General features: G+C 36.3%; 3 protein-coding genes across 3 annotated transcripts in view; 2 read left to right on the top strand and 1 right to left on the bottom strand.

The window, feature by feature from the left end:
• The window catches only part of Caf1-105 (chromatin assembly factor 1, p105 subunit), a 39,436-nt gene that overhangs the window by 4,212 nt on the left and 14,600 nt on the right, over nucleotides 1-20,624 (bottom strand). The window contains exons 3-4 of the mRNA XM_089632296.1: nucleotides 17,471-17,676; nucleotides 16,398-16,664 (exon numbers count right to left, since the gene is read on the bottom strand). Of these exons, the coding sequence (XP_089488422.1) occupies nucleotides 16,398-16,664; nucleotides 17,471-17,676 (473 nt within the window). The remainder of the gene's footprint in view (nucleotides 1-16,397; nucleotides 16,665-17,470; nucleotides 17,677-20,624) is intronic.
• Nucleotides 578-7,730, top strand: LOC149422816 (uncharacterized). The gene is made up of 3 exons (XM_089632299.1): nucleotides 578-895; nucleotides 1,043-1,271; nucleotides 2,359-7,730. Exons 1-3 carry the CDS (start codon nucleotides 749-751, stop codon nucleotides 2,364-2,366), a joined length of 384 nt encoding a protein of 127 aa, XP_089488425.1. The 5' UTR covers nucleotides 578-748; the 3' UTR covers nucleotides 2,367-7,730.
• Nucleotides 11,103-13,494, top strand: LOC149422815 (uncharacterized). Its single transcript, XM_089632298.1, has 2 exons — nucleotides 11,103-11,804; nucleotides 12,532-13,494. The coding sequence occupies exons 1-2, from the start codon at nucleotides 11,638-11,640 to the stop codon at nucleotides 12,920-12,922; spliced, it is 558 nt and encodes a 185-aa protein (XP_089488424.1). The 5' UTR covers nucleotides 11,103-11,637; the 3' UTR covers nucleotides 12,923-13,494.

Raw genomic sequence — 20,624 nt, 5'->3', positions numbered from 1 at the left:
TACGCTGGCAACACCTCGTATTTTTATAAGTCTGTCAAAACAAACTTTTTGGCGCCATCGCATGGCGTCGTTGCTTTGCTTGTTTTTTGTAATTGTTTATTGTTCATTTAGGCTTCTCAATTGTTGACAACTTATAATGGATCCCAACTTATTGTAAGTATTGTAAATTATACCTTATTGCCATAATAAATATGATCCTTATTAATAAATAATACACGTTTGTAACCGTATAAGCACGTAAGTAAGCATTTTATTTTCGTATAAATGTAAAGCTTGATAATATTTTGTGGAATTTCGTCTTCTAAACAAGATAAACCATCATTATGAAAACATTTGCGATACGTGTATATACTTATCGTTAGTAAAATTACTTGAACTTTGTGAGAATGAACTTTCTAAAAGCTATATTCCTTCTAGAATGTTTTGCCATGGCCATATGCCATGGTGGCAAATCTTTTTGTTTATTTTTATATATTATTTTTCACTCTCCCACACTTTAATAATGCTTTACCGAGGAATACTATAATATATTATTTTGCATTCTGACACACTTTAATAATGCTTTACCGAGGAATATTATAGTGCTTTCATGTGCAATAAAATATCTATATATATTTTGAACCTAATAAATATTATATTTGACGTGCATATTTAATTTTATATCAGCGATTCCTTGTACGATCTTGTTACTTATAAATATGAAATGTGTTTTCAGGAAACGATGCAATGTTGGTGAGGAAGTATAGCCATGTTCTCACCAACAAAAAGACCAACGCAGTCGTCTTCAAACAACGAGAGGCGACATGGCTTACTCTTGCATCCGATTTCAATGGCGATGGATTCTGTCAAACAGCTCCGAGCTCGGTTTGAAAATATGAAGCGTCGGGCAAGGCAGGTTGGAATATATTTCTTAATTGGTATTAATCTTAACGCCATAATGCTGTTAAATGAACTGTTATATTTAGTAATTGGTTGCCCTGATGCTTTGTTTAATTCATGCAGGTATATATGTTTATTAATTGACTTTTAATAATGCTTCAAGGACGGTAGCAGAGAAATTCAGGAGAGGACTGGCGGTGGACCTCTTGCAGCACCGATAAAGCAGGACACAAAGAGCATAGTGGCTACTTCGATTGACAGACTCCCCAGCGTGTTTGACGATGACATCAGCACTTTGGTGCTGCAGGAGCTGGTGGTGGAAGAAGGTGGGAGTTTGGATAGCGCCACAGCTGAGGTTTATTATGGTGTTGACTGCAGTTTACTAGCTACATGTAAGAACTTTAATGCATTTTCACATTTTTTTTATCTTCCAACTCCTACCCCTATGACAGCAGCGCCCCAGAAACCTCAATCCTAAAAGCGATTTCATCTCCTTTAAATGTAAACGAATTTGTTGACTGACTTAATACAAGTTTTCAAACAAACTATTAGTAGATTTTAGTACAAAATATTTGTATTTCACTATCGTTGCTTTATTTAAGATAATAATATGATTAGTTAATGTATTCTCATGTTGTTGAAGCATCCAAATCCAACCCTTTTGACAGGAGCGCCCCCTATTTTACATACCGATTACCGGATTTAAAAAAAAATTGGATTATTGAGACAAGAACGAGTAATATCGGAGTCATGCTAAAACTAAACTGAGGTGTCCAGGTTTTTATATTATGCATATTTAATGCTGTGTAACCTTTACTTTATGGGCTGTATAATCTTTTGAGGTCTTTCTAATGTTTGTCAATTATCGTTAGAACAAGATGAATGAATGCATTCGCACACAATAGGGAATTCTCTTCACACCAAAAAATCACTTATTATTAATTATTCACATGTAGAAACACTTCAGACACAAGAATACATAGTTTTTATAATTTTCAAAAATCATTTATTAAAGTTATAATGGCTTTAAAAACAGGCGCGAATGAAATATTTCAATGCAGTTAAAAACGCCCGGTGAGTGATCAAGCGTTCAAGGGCGAACGATGACGTCACTGTTGACCGGCCCGAGTAGATCCTGCCTACCGATGGCGTCGGCGGCGACAAAGGTGTGACGTAGCACTTGTGACGTAGCGGTCAAAATGGCGCATGACCGTTTTCAGAGCCGAAATAGCACGCAATTTTTAAAACAACTACAAAAAATTGAAAATGCATTTAAAAAAAAAGAAAAAAAAGAGGCACATAATAAAATAATTATCTTTATTGAAATAAATTATTTACAAAATGCACGAGATTTCCCTATTAACTAGTCCATTATATTATGTTCTTAAATGTTTCTTTCCCATTGTATAAGTATGTATTTTTGCTGTAAATTATTCTTTCTTCCGAGAGAGTATTCTGGTATAATTTTACTTTTTTCAGGGCATTAATAAAAAATAAATAATCACAATTGCTACAGCGACCTTGATGTGATTTACTATACACGGTGTCCGGAAACTCGTAGTACAAGCGGGAAACTGGAGAATCTACACCACATGGGGAACCCAAAAAAACATAAAGTTTTTTGATTTGAGCATTTTCAGAGAGAGGGCTCAATGACTGGAAAGGCCACGGTGGAACATTTTCCTGCTGGGGGATGTGGGCCTATAAAATACCGTGATACGCCATCTTGCAATAACATCAGCAACATTTCCAGTAAGTCCTACTCCTTAGCGTCCTAGAGTGGTCTTTATGATCCCGCGAGTCCCGGGCAATATGACCACTGACCCTAACATCATGGTCGTAGCTGATAAGGAGAGGGCGAATGGCGAGTTTCCGGCGCCATAAAACCGGATCAGCTCAGCTAAGGGAAGGCAACCCCTACAGAAAAATCCCTGGAGAAGGCAATGGGAAACCACTCCAGTATCTTTTCCCAGCATATCACTATGGAGAGAAACCAACCAATGGCCCCGAGTCCCGGGCGGCCCTTAAATGGGCCAGGGGTGCGAAGAATCTCCCGGCTCAAAATAGTGAATTCAAAAATAAGACTAGGAACATGGAATGTAAGAAGTTTATACAGCGGTAAATTGGATAATGCAATACAGGAAATGGAAAGATTACAAGTAGATATTCTTGGAATTAGTGAACTGAGATGGACTGGCAGCGGCATACACCAACATGAGAAGGGAAATCTATACTACTCAGGAAGTGACCCACAGGACAGAAACCGTCGAAACGGAGTTGCTGTATTTGTCATGGAGAAGTATGTAAAATTTGTTAAGAATTTTGTACCCATCTCGGACAGAATAATATTATTACAATTACACTGTCAACCCATCAACATGAATATTATTCAAGTGTATGCACCAACAGCGGAAGTGAGATATGATGGTGATGTGGAATCTTTTTATGACTCACTAGCCAGTACATTGCAAAGTTTGAAAGGAGGAGAAGTCAATTTTGTCATTGGAGACTTAAATGCCAAAATTGGTGAAGGTCGCCGCTCTCATATAGTTGGTGAATATGGCTTAGGCATAAGCAATCAAAGAGGTGATAGACTATATGAATTCTGCCAGGATAAAAATATGGTTGTATTAAATACCTGGTTTAAACTCCCGAAAAGAAGGCTTTATACGTGGAGATCACCCCAGGATGGAACAATCTATGATATTGTCAGGAACCAAATTGACTATGTGTTAGTAGACCATAGATTCAGGAACTCCGTAAAGAGAGTCACCACGTACCCTGGTGCGGACATTGGTTCTGACCATGTTTTGTTAACTGCCGATATTGTTTTACGCTTAAAACAAATAAAAAAGCCCAAAACCAAAATTAAAATGGAAATCTCGAAACTCCATGAAGAAGTGGTCAGAAATAGGGTATCTCAGACTTTGAACGATAATATTAGGCTACTCCCTTGTGATCCATCGATAGAAATACAAACACAATGGGATAACCTTAAGTCAGTTATACGTGAAACCTGTGATGCAAATTTGAAAGTTGATAAGCAAATTAGAAAAAAGAATTGGATGACTGACCACATTTTGAACTTAATGGATGAGAGACGTAAACACAAACATAATGAGACACAATATAAAAACTTACAAAGAACGATTAGACGTGAAATTAAAAAAGCCAAAGAAGAATGGATGAAGTCACAGTGTGAAGAACTAGAATCGTACAGTCGTAGTCACAATGCATTCAAACTTCACAAAAAATTAAAGGAAATTACAGGCACTTCTAGAAGAATTACTCCATCATGTTTAGTTGACGATTCCAATAAATTAATATTGGATGAAAAAGATATTTTACAAACATGGGAAAAGTATATTCATGATACATTCAAAGATATTAGACCTGACATTAATATTCCCAATGATCAATTGCATGGACCATCGATTTTAAAATCAGAAATTCTTCATGCGATAAAGACTTCAGACAATAGAAAAGCGTGCGGACCAGACGATATTCCAGTTGAGGTGTTGAAGCTCTTTAATGATGAAAATGTTGACTACCTGTTGAGGTTATTTAATTCTATATACGACACAGGGAATATACCCCAAGATTGGCTAAAATCCACCTTCGTGACATTGCCTAAAAAACAATACCCTAAGAAGTGCAGTGACTATCGATTAATAAGCCTGATGAGTCATGTCCTTAAATTATTCCTCAAAATAATACATGCCAGGATACGCAATAAGTGCGAGCAGGACTTGGATGACACCCAGTTTGGCTTCAGAAATGCGTTTGGGACGCGTGAGGCATTATTGTCTATCGATGTACTATTGCAAAAGTGTCGTGACCAAAGAAAGGAAGTTTTTGCCTGTTTTATTGACTACGAAAAGGCATTTGACAGGGTAAAACATCCTGACCTAATGAAAATGCTTGCGGATTGTAACGTTGACACCAAAGACCAGAATTTCATAAAAAACCTGTATTGGTTCCAAACAGCAGAAATAAGACATGGGAATGAGAGATCTAATGCAATTGCCATTCAGCGTGGAGTACGACAAGGCTGTATCCTGTCGCCACTATTGTTTAATCTCTATTCCAACTATGTCTTTAAAAGAGCCCTAAGTAATACTGAGAAGGGTCTTAAGATCAACGGAGTTGTCATTAATAACATAAGATACGCAGATGATACTGTATTACTAGCTGACTGTATCGACCTCCAAGACCTATTAAATCTTGTTAATAATGCTGGTGAGCAACTGGGCCTAACAATCAACGTCAATAAAACAAAATGGATGACTTTTGGACGACTAGATCACTCTGAATCAGTGATACAGTTAAATGGTTGCAATGTCGAAAAGGTCGAAAGATTTAGATACCTCGGCAGTATTCTCACGGAGACTCTTGACCCAGATGTAGAGGTTAGGTGCAGAATTGAAGCAGCAAGAACTGCGTTCATTAAAATGAAATCCCTCTTCTGCAATGATAATATCAGCTTAAAACTAAGGCAGAGAATGCTAAAATGTTATGTGTGGTCGGTCTTGTTGTATGGATGTGAAACATGGACCTTGAAAGTAAATACCATGAACAGGTTAGAGGCTTTTGAAATGTGGCTTCACCGGAGAATACTCAAAGTACCATGGACCGACATGATCACCAACACAGAAATTCTCAGGCGGGCTAGAGCAGAGAGAGAACTGCTTAGATTAATAAAAATCAGGAAAATTTCATATCTGGGTCATGTACTTCGAGGGGAGAAGTATCACTTGCTCCAGTTAATTTTGAAAGGCAAGATAGAGGGTCGCAGAGGGCCTGGTAGGAGACAAATGTCTTGGCTGCGAAACATACGAGAGTGGACCGGCATTAGAAGTGTGGAGGAGCTATTCCGGGCAGCGCAAGACAAAGAGACATTTTCAAGAGTGATCGCCAACGTCGGGGGGACCTGATACGGCACATAAAGAAGAAGAAGAAATAAAATTAAAAATTAAAACATTTTAATATATTCAAATAATGATGATGATAGTATTACAATACATATTGTACTTTATTAGGCATCAGATTTATCAAATCGGAAATTATAAAATTATAAATTATAAAATTTATAAAATCAATCCAAAGTTGAAAATATCATCATTGCCATTAAAAAAAAATTAATTTTCCTCAGATGATTCATTTGAAATTTCAAAAGCTAACGAATTATCATTATTGTCCTCGAGTTCATCAACAATGTGATCGATATTCCAAATTTTTTTTTCGATACCAACAATATGTCGAACAAAGTTACTCCAATGTTCTGGTGTAACTTTTTCGATACCTTCTTGCATGAGTCGTCTTACGTCACTTATTTTGAAGGAGGTATTGTTAACTTTGACATGCTGTTTAACCATTGACCACACCAATTCGATCGGGTTTAACTCACAATGATAAGGAGGTAATCGGAGCACAGTTTTGTTGACTTCGCTTGCAGTAACATCTACCACATACTTATCATATAATCCCCTGTATGAACTGACAACCCGCAACAACTCCGCTTTAATCATACTTGTATCGATATTTAGTTCTCCCTTTTCTTCAAGCCATTGAATGATGTCACCTTTTTTCCACTGTCTCGTTGGAAGCTTGTCCAATTTGACAGAATGATATGGGGCATTATCCATAACTATGCAGCAGTTTTCATCCAGTGATGGCAAAATGTTTTTAAACCACTCAAAAAATGTTTCCCCATTCATTTCGTCGTGATAATCCGCCGAATTTTTTTTTGATTCAAAAATTAAAAGACCATTCGGAACAAAACCTGCAGCACTTCCAATGTGTAAAACTATTAACCGTTTTCCCTTACCGGTTGGATTAGGGGGTCCTACGGAAAGGCCGCGTGCGAAAGCATCTCGTCTCGATTTAACAGTTTTATCAACCCAAATTTTTTTTGATACATCACCTGCATTAATCCAGGTTTCATCGAGGTAGTATATCGTACGACCTTCCCTACGGTGTCTCTCGATTGCTCTTAAGTAATCTCTACGCCAAAGAATTAAGTCTTCACGCTCCGTCAACAAACTGTCACGTTTTCAATTACAATATTGAAAACCCAATTCTTTGATTACCTTGTGGAAAGTGCTGCGCTTAAAATTTGGCAAGGAATCATCGTTATTGACATTCTGCAAAACTTTATTTATTGTGGGATATTGCTTTTCCAAGTAAAAAGTGTGAATCTTTGATCTTATGGCATTTTTATCGAAATCATCGATTTTATCAAAAAAGTTCAGTCGCTCTCTCTTTTTATTTGGCGATTTGACTTCACCGGTTCTTGTATACCGCAATAACGTATATTTGATGGTGTGTAGCCCAATACCCGTTTGCTCAGAAATTAAGTGAATGGCACATGTTTGTGAGATATCAGGGTCTCCAGATAAAATATTTTTAAACATATTTATTATCATTGTTCGTTGAGGTTTGTGCACCACCTATAAACATAAAAAAAAACCGATCAACACCAACATTCACAAATTTTATACATATATTACCTATCTATATCCTTGAATTATAAAAATGCATTGTTGTAAATCGAATAGTCATACAAATAACACATAAATAATGTTTACCTGTCCTTTTTTGTTTTTCGTAATTGGTGATAATGAATTCGGACATATCGGCTGAACATCCATTTTATAGCAGGGTCTGAATGGGTTAATTTCTCTAAGCGCAGGCACAACGACGAAAGCCAAGGGCATACTGAATTGTCAGCGAAGATTGCCGGAGTAAGCCGAGCCATGGCGAAGGAAAGGAGCGGGGGGGTGGTATGCGCAGAACGAACCTAATTTGGTACTCCAACAGGTCGTTCTTAAGTTGGACGGAGTATAGACATATTGTTGGTATCGAAAAAAAATTTTGGAAAATCGATCACATTGTTGATGAACTCGAGGACAATAATGATAATTCGTTAGCTTTTGAAATTTCAAATGAATCATCTGAGGAAAATTATTTTTTTTTTTAATATATGATGATGATGATATTTTCAACTTTGGATTGATTTCTTAGCCGATTTGATAAATCTGATGCCTAATAAAGTACAATATGTATTGTAATACTATCATCATCATTATTTGAATGTATTAAAATGTTTTAATTTTTAATTTTATTTATCGGTAGGAAAATAAATTAAATAATTAATTTATTAAAATAGTGGGTCTGAATGTGTTAACGCTCGTCCTTTTAGGAGTGGGGAGAAGGGGCGGAGACATGCGCGTCCACGGGTTGTTCTAATCTTGGACCGAGAATAGTGATGTAGACCCGGGAATATTCCCCGACCTGAAATAAATAAGGAAGTTGAGTAAAAAATATTTAGACTTATAAAAAATATGTTCATGTAGATCAAAAAATATCGATTCTAAATATATAAATATATTTCTATATTATTATTCTTACAATTAGTTAAACGTTCTTGAAAAAGCATTGAATAGCAATTGACTATATACGCTCCACGATTGGTCGAAAGAATTCTGACGTCACATGTGTCGTGATTGTACGTACAACAGATCACCTATGGTGCATCTCTTTCTATTACATGAGAGATGGTCGGTTTAGATGAGAGAGGTGTATAGGCCAAAGATTTATTTGGGTTTGTCAAATATATGTACGTATTTGTTGTTATTATTATATGAAATGGATTTCTAAAGATACATATTCGTAGAGTGCTTTATAATAATATGTTGTTTATTGCATAACTTAGAAGTTTTTATTATTATACATGTCACATAGCATGTGATACACTTCAGGCCGCCGGCCGCCCAGAAAAGTCAAACAGTGAACTGGGCTGTAAACCGTTATTTTACTATTGGTCTTTACTTTTCTGCGCGGTGGTCCTGAATTCGCGCGGGGAACGTCAACAAGTTGCGACGGCAATACCGTACAAGTACCGTACTGGGCGAGAAAAGCAAATATTCTAACTTAAAATATTAATTTAACTATGAAATCTTAATCAATTTTCTTTTTTTTTTAATAACATCAATTCTAATAGACGGTTAACATTGGTAAAAAAATTACTGGAATTCCTTGTTGAAGAATTACAAATTTTTCGATACAAAATGCTTATGCGACGTGGTTTTCACAGTTCTAATGACGTCACACCACACCCCGCCTCTTACCGCTCGGATTCCGCTCGTTTTGGCGGGCTTAATAAAATTTAAACTTTGAGAATTAATTTAATTATGAAAACAAACTTTAAAAAAAAAAAAAAAATACCAGTATTTAAGTTTGAATGCGAACATTGATAAAAAAAAATAAAAAAAATGGACTCAACTTCCTTATTCCCGAAAACGGGGAATTTATTTTATTTTTAATAAAATGTTTCTACACTTCTCTTGGATGCTTTATTGAGTGTTAGCATGTAAAGTAAGCCTGCAAACATTTGCAATAAACGAAGCTGCCTCATCTTTACCTCGTGATATGAAGAACAGCCTGTTGGACGATGATGTTTACTGGACAAGAGTGACATCATTAGAAGATGTTCTGCGACCGATTGTTTCCTGGATTACACAGCTAGAGGGAGACGATCCACTAACACACAAAGCATTGTATGCTTTTGAGGATATTGAGAGCAGTCTAAGTAAAACTCTTCCAGCGTCTCTACTGTCACATGCCGAAGAGAAGCAAATACTGGAAAAGGCGGTGCAGCGCAAAGAATTTGCTATTGCTGCAATACACCTGGCTGCTGCCCTACTAGATCCAGGTTCCCAAGGACATCTGCTAAGCCACGCACAGCAACTTGAAGCACTATAATACACCGTTGCTGTTTCAGAGTGCCAAAATTTTACCTGTTAAGGCTATTCTATGGCAAAAAATCATAATTCAGTAAATATTTACCCCGCAGCATAAAGAAAAATTAGAACATAAATACAGTACTAGATTCACGCGCAATGACGGGTTAATAGTTCCGAAATTTAATAATAAATACGGACAGAGAACATTTGCATACAACATACCGAAGATATTTAATTTATTACCTGACACTATAAAGCAATGTAAATCTATGAATAAGGTTAAATATATGGTGAAAAATTAGCTATCGGAAAAAAATATTTACTTTAATATGTATGAAAAATTGTATGAAAAAAATTGTTGATTCTGTAGATATAAGATGTAAATTAAAAAAAATTTACGACTGCGTAAAAAATCTTTCGTCCACACAGTTTCACCCACAGATGTATCTCTTGGCAAAGGGATTGAAATACAACCTTCACTATACCAAACGTGACTATAATGACGGCATTGAAAATGTTGCAGTAGATGTCGAAACCGCGCTACACAAGGCTCCAAGTACATTCCTATACAAAAGTGCAGAAAGGCTAAAGGAATTGATATCCACAAATCTCCCTTCTTTTAATTCGGAAACCCTTCACGCAAGAGCTGTTCGAAATAAGTTAAAGAATGATAACCTAGTGATAACAAGGGCAGATAAAGGCAATACTGTAATAATTATGCCCAGAGCATAATATAACTGCAAAATTACCAGTCGACGTATATAAATGTAATAAAGTGGTTTAAAACAAAGATATTCTTTCATTTGTGTAATAATGTCAAGCCACAAAGTGTCTGCTTCCTTCGATAATTTGTAAATTATAACTTATAAAAATGTATATAGGCCAGTGCAATTAGCGCCAAAAAGGGGGTCGCGATCGAAGTAATTCCGGTAGTCCCAATTTTTTTATATGTTATATAAACTGATCCCCTGGTGTAAAATCTGAATTTCCGACCTTGGCACACCTGTGCTCGCGCCGCCATTTTGAAAAAACTGACCAAAATTGGGCAAAAATCTAGTTTTTCCCAAATATCTCATTTCCAATGCAAATTTCGGCTAAAGTAACTTAACAAGTACAATAGAACATAAAATAACCTACAACTTTTGTGAAAACAAATTTCTTCTATCTCTAATAGGTACCGAGGTAGAAAGTCTTAAAGGTGCGTATATTTTTGAAAAAACAAGTTTTTTGCGCGACTAGGTTTGGTTTTTTATAAATTCCTCGTTTCCAGTGGAATTTCATGAAAATTTTATTGTTACCAATTATGTAGAACATAAAATTTCAAAAAAGATGTGCAGTTTTTATGTTTGTATAGTTTTTTTTTACCGATATAAAGAATAAACAAACCTAGGTAGGTACGCACAGAAAATCTATCACGGTTTATTATCACGTTATTAGATTTTTGTTTGCATTTTTAAATACATACATCTATAAATTTACTAGAGGGCACTTCGGTATGGGGGGGCTACCCCCCCCACCCTTCTACTCCTCCCCTCCGGTTCCCATCACAGACTGTTCCATCCTTCGTTGGACTGCTCGAATCGTTTATCTGCATAACATTTGTGAGGGTATCGAGTCATTCTGTGGGATTGAATCAGGAACGTCAGAGCAACATGTAGAGATAAGGCCTACAAGAATTAAGAGGGATGATCGCGACGTTCCAAACTCTCATTGATTGATTTGCTTGCCATGAACCATTTCCTAAAACAAACGTGATTATGTCTATTAGCAGTGGCACAATCGGGGATAGCAAAGTCACTTGTCACATGGCTGAAAAGATGGGGAAATTAGCTATGTCTAAAGTTATCAACCAGAACTTTGGAAACCTAAACTTAAAACGTAATGATGCGATAGTTTCTCTTGCGGCGGTGACCAGCAGTGTCAAAAATCAGGGTGTGACTATGGCAATAGATCCATTAATGCTATTCAATATGAACTCTCTCCTGTACCATTGTCTCTTTTCTCAGAGGAAGGCATGCGCAAAGGAACGAAGTCTATATTTTATCCATCATTCAACCCTCTATCAAATAATACAGAACTGGGAAGCAGTAAAATACACGTAATTTATGGAGGATATTTACTGCACAAAGTTGTATGGAGTCGTGCTCAACCTTTTTCAGTAATTTTCCAGCAATATGTCAGGTATGTACAAAATCATTATGGATCCAATGCAGTAGTGGTATTCGATGGATACCCAGATTCTATGGAAAAGAAAAGCACTAAAGGGGTGGAAAGAGCACGGCGTGCCAGAGTTACAACTTCTGCTGAAATTTTGTTTTTTGAAAGCATGCACCCACAAGTGCCACAGGAAAAGTTTCTGGGAAATGAGATCCCTACTCAGAACCTCATTTGCACGATCCCACATAACGACAGTACAAGCTGAAGAGGATGCTGACGTTCTCATAGTGAACACAGCAAATTCGTTGTCATCTCAACATGATGTAGTCATAATCGTTGGTCAGCATATTGATCTGCTGGTACTCCTCACAGCTCTTTCACCTCCCAACGTATATTAACAAAAAGTTGGAAAAGGTAAATCACCTAACGCGTTGTACTCGAGCAAATGTTTTAAACACATTGAAATAGTTGAAAACATTTTATTCCTTCATGCCATAAGTGGTTGCGATACAACTGGAGCTCCGTTCGGTCAAGGCAAACACAAATTTTGTAATATTCTTCTCAAGAACCACTCAGTGAATGAACTTGTTCGTGTATTTCAAGACCCAAAAGCAAAGACAGAAACAATCACTTTAGCTGCCGAACAACTATTTGCACTATTGTATGGCGGCAACGAGAAATAAAATTTGGAAAATTTAAGGTACATAATTTTTGTCAAAGGAGTAAAAAAGAACGAATTCAATTTATCCAGGCTACCACCCACCAAAGATGCAGTCCAGCAACACGCTTCAAGAACATACTTGCAAGTGCAGACTTGGCTTGGTCACGATAAAGATCCGACTGAATGGGGGTGGAAAAGGGATGCTGTTGGATTACTTACTCCAGTAACAATGTTGAAGGAAGCTGCACCTCAGGCCTTGCTGAACTTCATATCATGTCAATGCAAAAAAGGTTGCGCTGGAAAGTGCACCTGCAGAAAGTCGGGTTTGAAATGTTCCCTACTCTGCATTCATTGCAATGGCAACTCCTGCAAGAATGCTGTAGAAGCCTTCGTTGATGACGATGACGAGAAATATGATGACCCAGTCGCCACAAATTTGGTTGATGAGACAAATGAAGAAGCTATTCAGGGCCAGAAGTAAGAAACTATAGTCAAGGGCTCGTACTTCTGTCTAAACTGATCTACCATTAATTTTATTTTTTGTTATGCTGACAACTTAACTAATAAAGAAAAGAATGTCAATAAATGTTAATTTTACGAAAATACCATTTTTTTATCTTTTTTATGTAGGTACCTTATCATCTTAATTGTATTAATAATCTTAAATGTATGTTGTGATTACGTTGATAGGCATGTCATACCAAGCTGCGAGTACAAATGTAGTGGCTTGGCCAATTTTAGTAATCTTCCCATTGGGAATGTATGGCGACCGATATGCTGAAATAGTCTACCTACTATATTTATAGCTAGGTCTGACACAGGCATGACGATTGTTGTCAACGTATATGTTCTTAGAACAATAATTGTTAAAGAAAAATAAAATCAAGGAATGCCAAGTTTAAAACACTTAACCTCTGTTTCAATTTTTGGCCTGGTTTTGGTGGATTAGAGTTTGGATACGTAATAGAGATAAAAAATATAAATTATATACCTATTTCTTTAACGAAATTTTATTTTCTACAAAATTATTATCAATAAATTTTTCACAAAATTGTACTGGAAACGAGGTATTTATAAAAAACCAAACCTAGTCGCGCAAAAAACTTGTTTTTTCAAAAATATACGCACCTTTACGACTTTCTACCTCGGTACCTATTAGAGATAGAAGAAATTTGTTTTTACAAAATTTGTAGGTTATTTTATGTTCTATTATACTTGTTAAAATACTTTAGCCAAAATTTGCATTGAAAATGAGATATTTGGGAAAAACTAGATTTTGACCCGATTTCGGCCAGTTTTTTCAAAATGGCGGCGCGAGCACAGGTGCGCCAAGGTCGGAAACTCAGATTTTACATCAGGAGATCAGTTTATATAACATATAAAAAAAATAGGACTACCGGAATTACTTCGATCGCGAATCGCTAATTGCACTGGCCTAATATGAAACTAAACTTTAAGCACCTGTTGACAAGCCAATTCAATTGGCTTAGCAGGACTTGTTTGTTGATATGTACATATTAACTATTTATTCAATAAAAAAAACTTGAATTCATTGACCAAGTAGCAAGTCATATGGACACTGTTGATAGTGAAAATGTTCTTGTTGATTTAGCCAATTATAGGGCTAAAGAGATACACTGCATATTACATATATGTATATGTGAGATAGTTGTCCAAAACATTTCTAATAGTATGTATTCTCTATTATTATAAAAAAAGTAATTTATTATGTTTATAAACATTAAAGTATAAAATAAATAGAAGATTTATTGTTACATTAATTATTTTGTATATGTTAACTATCCATCTCTATATATATATAAATGTAAATGGTCGTTTGTTGAAAATCTCTGAAAGTTCTTCATTGATTGCTTTGAAATTTAGACACAATGTTGCATTCAAATATGCGTGTGTTTTTATATACCTACATTATTTAGATGACACCTGTTACAGGTAAAACAGACTGAGTCACAGCAACACGTGGCGGGGTACAGCTATTTTTGAATAAAGTCATTATTATTTTGAAATTCAAAAGACTTTTATTATCTTCGCTCATGTACCAAGAGGTAGATTGTACACATGTGTTGGAGTCTCCAGGCGGAAGATGTTACAGAAAGTGTTGCCCCATGGGTTGGTAAAGAATCAATATAAACCGAGTCTGCACAGAGAAGTAAAGTAAGAAAACAGTTTATAAGGCGGTCTACTGTGGAACCTCTCTTGCAATGCAGGGTTTTACAGCACTCGGCTTATGTGGATTCCTTACCGACCCATGGGACGACAGGCTTAATGGTACAGAAAGAGGTAAGATAGGGCTTTTTGTGCTGGGTAGTATTTTACTATCTATTAGTCCATCAATCTGGCAAAATATGAGTTAATGAGGGTTTGACGAACGTGGTCATCTCCCCTGATAAGATTGGTTCTTGCACCAGTTCAGCGTTAACCTCCTCCAAGGGGTCTATGAAGACAGGTGGTTGATCTTGTTACAATGATCCCTTGTACCTTACCTACCTGCATTTTAATTTATGGAAGCCGTATTTTAACAACTCCAAAAGTTCTTTCAACAACATTTCTGGTCCTGATCTGACTTTCTTTATATAAATTTTGTTCTCGAGAAACGGAATTCCTTAAGGGTGTTGGTAAATATGGCTTTATTGCATAACCACCATCTCCCACACTCACTTTATCTCCAAACTCACCCCATTCCAACCTTCCTTTGATGCTGCTACTATTGGTACCTCCAGGCCACCTGGCTACTATGTTGGTCATAATTTGTGATATATTGGTCGACAAGAGAAACAAACTTGTAGTTTTTCAATATTTTTACCAGTTTTTTCGTCATTTTCAATCACTGAAACCAACGATATAAAAACGAATTTCGACAATATTATGTGCAGAAAAGGTAACTAAACTTCTTCCCATAAAACCGTTAACCTCATAAATTTTAATCGTTAGGTTTTATTTGCGTTATTTGCCAAATTTCAAAAGAAAGAATTCAAAAAAAATTTTTTAAACACATAAATTATAAACTAAACTTACACTTCTCAAATTATACCGAATCAATAAAATTTCATAATTTTAACTCCCTCCAAACACGACGTCTAATTTTTGATCAAATCCTATTATTTAAAATCCTAAATAATGGTCTGGACTCACCAGAACTTACCAATTTAATAAATTTTCATATTCCGTCTAGATCAACCCGACAATCTGATTTATTTTATCTACCCTTGTGTAGAACAAACATTCGAAAAAATTCCCCAATTCCTCGTATATGTGCACATTATAGTAAAAAATTTTACAGCATTGACATTTTTGGTAATAACCTAAAAAAATATCGATATGAAGTAATGCGTACGATCGATCATTAATATGAGAGTATGGAATGTATCGGCAGCATCTCCTATCCTCTTCCTATTTTCCTCTTCCTCTCCCCTTCCTTTAACACCAAATTAATTTTAAGAAACTAAAACTTCATTTCTAATGCACTTTAACATAAGAAACTTCTGTGGCTTGACTTCAATTAACTTGTATATTTATATCTATCACTGCATATTATATAAAAGCTGTTTGTTTCTTACAAAATAAATAAATAAATAAAAATAGTCGGGTCGTTATCACCATTAATCGGTACATTGTAGTGCATACAATCTGTCAGATCGCAATTGTGACGTTTGCGCATGCGTCATTCTTTAACAAAATGGCGGATCGCGTTAACCGGCCGATTTCGGGTGATCACATTTTCATGAATATTTCGTTGAATTTTCTCTTGACGGACGATGAAACAACTCAATTATGGAAAATTGAGTCGATTGACGTTGTGATGACTTTCTCACACGTGATTTTTTCCGAAACAACTCGCCCTAAGTAAAGTATGTTTACGAATATGTTTGGATAATTAAGGATTTAAAATATGCACATATCAACTTAAGTATTAAGTGTAAATACATAATACTTACACTTGCATGGAGTACCGTGAATAAATATAAGTGGCATTCATATTCTTCAGCCCCCGGTTCTGGTCACCCTCGATGAGACCCGTGGGCACAGCGATCAGTTCCCCGTCGGGGCTGAAGTCCAGTCGGCGGAAGAAGGACTGCAGCGTGTCATCGTGGAATAGGCGCACCAGCTGGCCGCGGTGGGGGTGCAGAACTGGGAGAGGCAGTACAGTCTTCGAGCTGCGTGATACCACCTTCTTGGAGTTAACGTCAAACACTCGGAACACCCTTTATTAAAAATAGTTGTTAGTTAGTTAACTAACTTTAATCTTAGAATGTAACAGAACAAATCCCAAATGATCTTAATTATAATTAAGTAAAAAATCATTAAAAGCGATTAAATTCAAAAAATCTGAATAAAATAAAGTTGTTGTCATTCTATGAAAAATTAAATCCCTTGCAGTTTACAAATTCAACATTTGCCAGAAGGTTGCAAGTTCAATTCTGGCGCAGCTCAATTTAATATAATGAAGTGAACACGGGGTAGGTTAAGTGGAATCCACAACATGAATATTTCAACATTAAAAATTTTGTATACATCCCTGGTTCGTAGTCAAGTCGAATATAACTCCTCGATCTGGTCCCCCCACTACAAATTACATTCAGATTCAATCGAAAAAATTCAACATAAATTCCTAAGACACATTAATTTTAAACTCGGTATTCCCATTGAAAATATAAACTATAATTACTTGATGAAAAATCTAAATTTATTACAACTCTCAGATCGAAGAATTATATCCGACTTAATATTTATGTTCAAAATTGTAAATGGTAGTATAGACAGTCCTGATTTAATTAACCTCATTGAATTTCATATACCCACGAGAGCTACTCGTTCTAAAATTTTGTTTAAATGCAACAATATCAGGACTGAGTATTCCAAACACTCGCTTGTACCTAGGTTGCATGAAGTTAGTAATAGATACGCAGATGTGGCAGATCTATTTAACTGCACGCAAGGTAGGTACGAAAATCTTAAATCAAATCTGTCATCACGTATTTGCTCAGGCTGCTTCGACACGCTTACTGACCTGTCGCTGCTCATGGTGGCAGCATACTGGTTGTTGGGGTCCCAGGCCACCCCCTGCACGAAGCCCTTGTGGTGGAGCATGCCCGTGCGGCTGCCCTTGTGGACATCCCACACAATGGCTGTGTTGTCCACAGAGCCGCTCACCAGGAACTTGCCCTGCGGACACCAGCTCAGGTCGTAGATGTCTTCCACGTGGCCACGAAGCATCTGCAATACAAACATGTGTTAGAGATTGTCAAATAAAAATTATGAATAAGGAAATTGCGGCAAAGATCAATGACCGACAGAATAACAATAAAATTATGCAGGTACAGTAAAACAAAGAATATTATTCCGGCAGTGGCGCCCTGTTATAAATTATCCGGAATAATATTTTTTATATTATTATTTAACAGAAAATCTGATTAGTTTATTAGCACAATTATTAGTAGAATATCATAAATTCTACTTTGATAGTACACAACTGCTGACCCTGTACAAATCGCAAGTACCCCACTGTTAAATTTGGCAGCCAGCTCTCGTTTGAAATATTTGAGAAAAAAAACCTTAACTCCGTGCAGAAACGAACAGTCTATTTGATAAATTCCCCTTTCTTAACAAACAGGTTATAATCTGAGCACAGGCGTCAGGTGGGAATGTTCTACAGGTAGTTCAAAGGAAGATGAGGAAAGAAGGGAGGGGAGATGGCACTAGGGCAATTGGGCGTGGCTTACTAGACCATGATTTCACCGCTTAGCTTCAGCAAGACTGTTAATTCATAAGCAATAAAGTGCTATTTATTCATTTAAACGCCCTGATGGACTTGTACATGATACATATTTCACATGATTTACTGCATAATACAGTGCCAACAGAAGGTTTTTATTTTTAAAACTACAAAAAATAACAATATATAAATCAAGTATGTTCGTACATGCATACAGTCATTAATATATGTGTTAACAAAATAAAACTAAAAAGGAGTGTTCGATGTACTCATATGAAGGTTAAAAAAAGACAAAAAATTATAAAAGTATATAACTAGCAAAAAGGTCTGGAATTAATTGCCTTTTCAAACTCACAAAGTTGTTAACACCAAACATATCAATAAGTTCACAGTGTTTGTTTGCAAGGTGATGAATTCTGGAATTAGTGAATAAATAGAGTAGTTAGGATTGAGGTTATTGTAACATTTTAAAGTGTCTTTGCTTCGAGTTAGTCTGGCAGGTACATTCATATCAGGGGGGTATAACTCCGATCGAAAAATGGAACCGAAATATTGTGACACCTAACTATATCCACCAATGAAAAACTATTAGTAATAATAATTAAGTAATTTTTTGACAAAGTCTATGTTATAAAGTTTCACAGTTTTTCATTGGTGTATGGTATAATAAGTAAGCTCTGAAAGAGAATTTTATTTTCTATATATTGCCATATCTATGGTTTTTTAGGGCCAATTTGTATCATACAAAAAGCCCAAAGATGTCGATCTAGTGATAAGATATGTACGAAAAGATGAAGTCTTATAATGCTTCCAATTGTTTTCATTATTCTTTGATGAAGAAGTATTTCAGTTTATTCTTGAGAGTACCATCAAATACGCTCGATTTAAAAGCAATACCGAATTCCAGTTAGATATATACGAATTGAAGCGTTTTCTTGGTTTCCCTTTTGTTGACCTGCTACAATACATTGCCATCTACCACAGTATTATTCGTCTGACCGGACCTTGGGTTTAAGCATCATCAAAAAAGGAATCAAACATCCACGTTTCGAGCTTATAAAGCGCTATATACATTTTTTGCAATAACAAAGATCTAGATAAAACCGACAGAATGGCTAAGGTATAGTAGCCATAACATAGACTTTTTTATTTTTATTATTCTTCGACTAATGTTAATCGTTCCATCTTTCTTCGTAGGTTCGTCCATTGTTCAACATGCTGAACGTGAAATATCTTCAATTTGGTGTTTTTGCACACAAACTTTCCATTGACGAGCAAATGGTGACATATTTCGGTCGACATTCTCGCAAGATGTACATTAAGAATAAGCCAATTAAATTTGGCTACAAGATTTGGTGCCTTGCTTCCTCCGAAGGCTGCCTGTTCCAAGCAATGCTGTATTCCGGAGCATCTGATACATATGACCCCGAATTAGGTCAGGGATCATCCGTCGTACTGTCTATGATGGAATATATAGAGTTCCCCACACGCCTTGAGCTATTTATGGACAATTTCTTCACATCTCACCATTTGATGTGTATCCCGAAGGATAAGAAAATGTGCGCTACTGGCGCATATAAGCCAGTTGGCTTTCCTAACCTCGAAGCTTCAGGCAAGTTGAAGACAGGAATGTAATTGCCAAAAGGTAATATTTTCTTTTATATTTCTCTTGCGCATAGCGTTCATTTACCTAGCCAAAGTGTAACCTCACTGCTCTTATAATTACAGGTGAATTTGTTGCGGTGGTAGACGTAGAAAACCAAATCCTCGTATGCCGTTGGCAGGACAATGTGAAGTAACAATGACCACAAACTAAGATCGAATGGAGCCAGTAAGTCAAGTGCAGCGTTGGCAGAAATCGAAAAAGGCAAAGTTTTGGAGGAAGCATGCAAAAAAAAAAATCGATTGCCCGGCGCCAATACGAAATTATAATTTGGGAATGGGTGGAGTAGACCTCCATGATAATAGTATACAAAATTATCGGGTCAACGTTCAGTCAAAGAAGTGGTACTGGCCTTTATTTGTATCTTGCCTCAGCAGCGCTCTTATAAATTGATGGAAGTTGCAATGCTTCTTGAGGAAGTACAAGCATGATATGGGAAACCAGATGACTAGGCAACAGAGAAAACCTTCCCAGAAGGCATTCCATGTGGAGGTTACCCATGCTCTTTTATTATCTTTTCCAAATCAGGTCAATGCCGAATTCGGAGAATCTCATGTGAAGGGAGGCCATGACGCATAAGATGGGAATAGTGTGCCTCGAATACAAGAATTTAATTTTCCATATCGTGGGGAATCTCGTATTCGTTGTGCTCTGTGTAAAAAAAATCCAACGGTCTATCGGTGCCGAGCCTGCAATTGCGCCCTTCATTTTGACTGCTTCGAACAGTATCACTTAGAGAATAATTTGCTTAGATTTGGTTAGTTTTCATCATTCTAAAATTTTTTT

The sequence above is a fragment of the Hesperophylax consimilis genome, chromosome 6, assembly GCF_061612785.1.
Source record: "Hesperophylax consimilis isolate HC1 chromosome 6, BYU_Hcon_1.0, whole genome shotgun sequence".
NCBI lineage: Eukaryota > Metazoa > Arthropoda > Insecta > Trichoptera > Limnephilidae > Hesperophylax > Hesperophylax consimilis.
Note: the sequence above shows the minus strand (reverse complement) of the source record. Positions and strands in the feature narration are given on the sequence as shown.

Bases quoted from the DNA above. Each gene is read 5' to 3' on its own strand.
- LOC149422815 (XM_089632298.1), top strand. From the start codon at position 11,638: ATGCGCAAAGGAACGAAGTCTATATTTTATCCATCATTCAACCCTCTA. The intron at 11,805-12,531 runs GTATGTACAAAA...CAATTTATCCAG, and splicing joins ATTTTCCAGCAATATGTCAG to GCTACCACCCACCAAAGATG.
- LOC149422816 (XM_089632299.1), top strand. From the start codon at position 749: ATGTTCTCACCAACAAAAAGACCAACGCAGTCGTCTTCAAACAACGAG. The intron at 896-1,042 runs GTTGGAATATAT...TAATGCTTCAAG, and splicing joins TGAAGCGTCGGGCAAGGCAG to GACGGTAGCAGAGAAATTCA.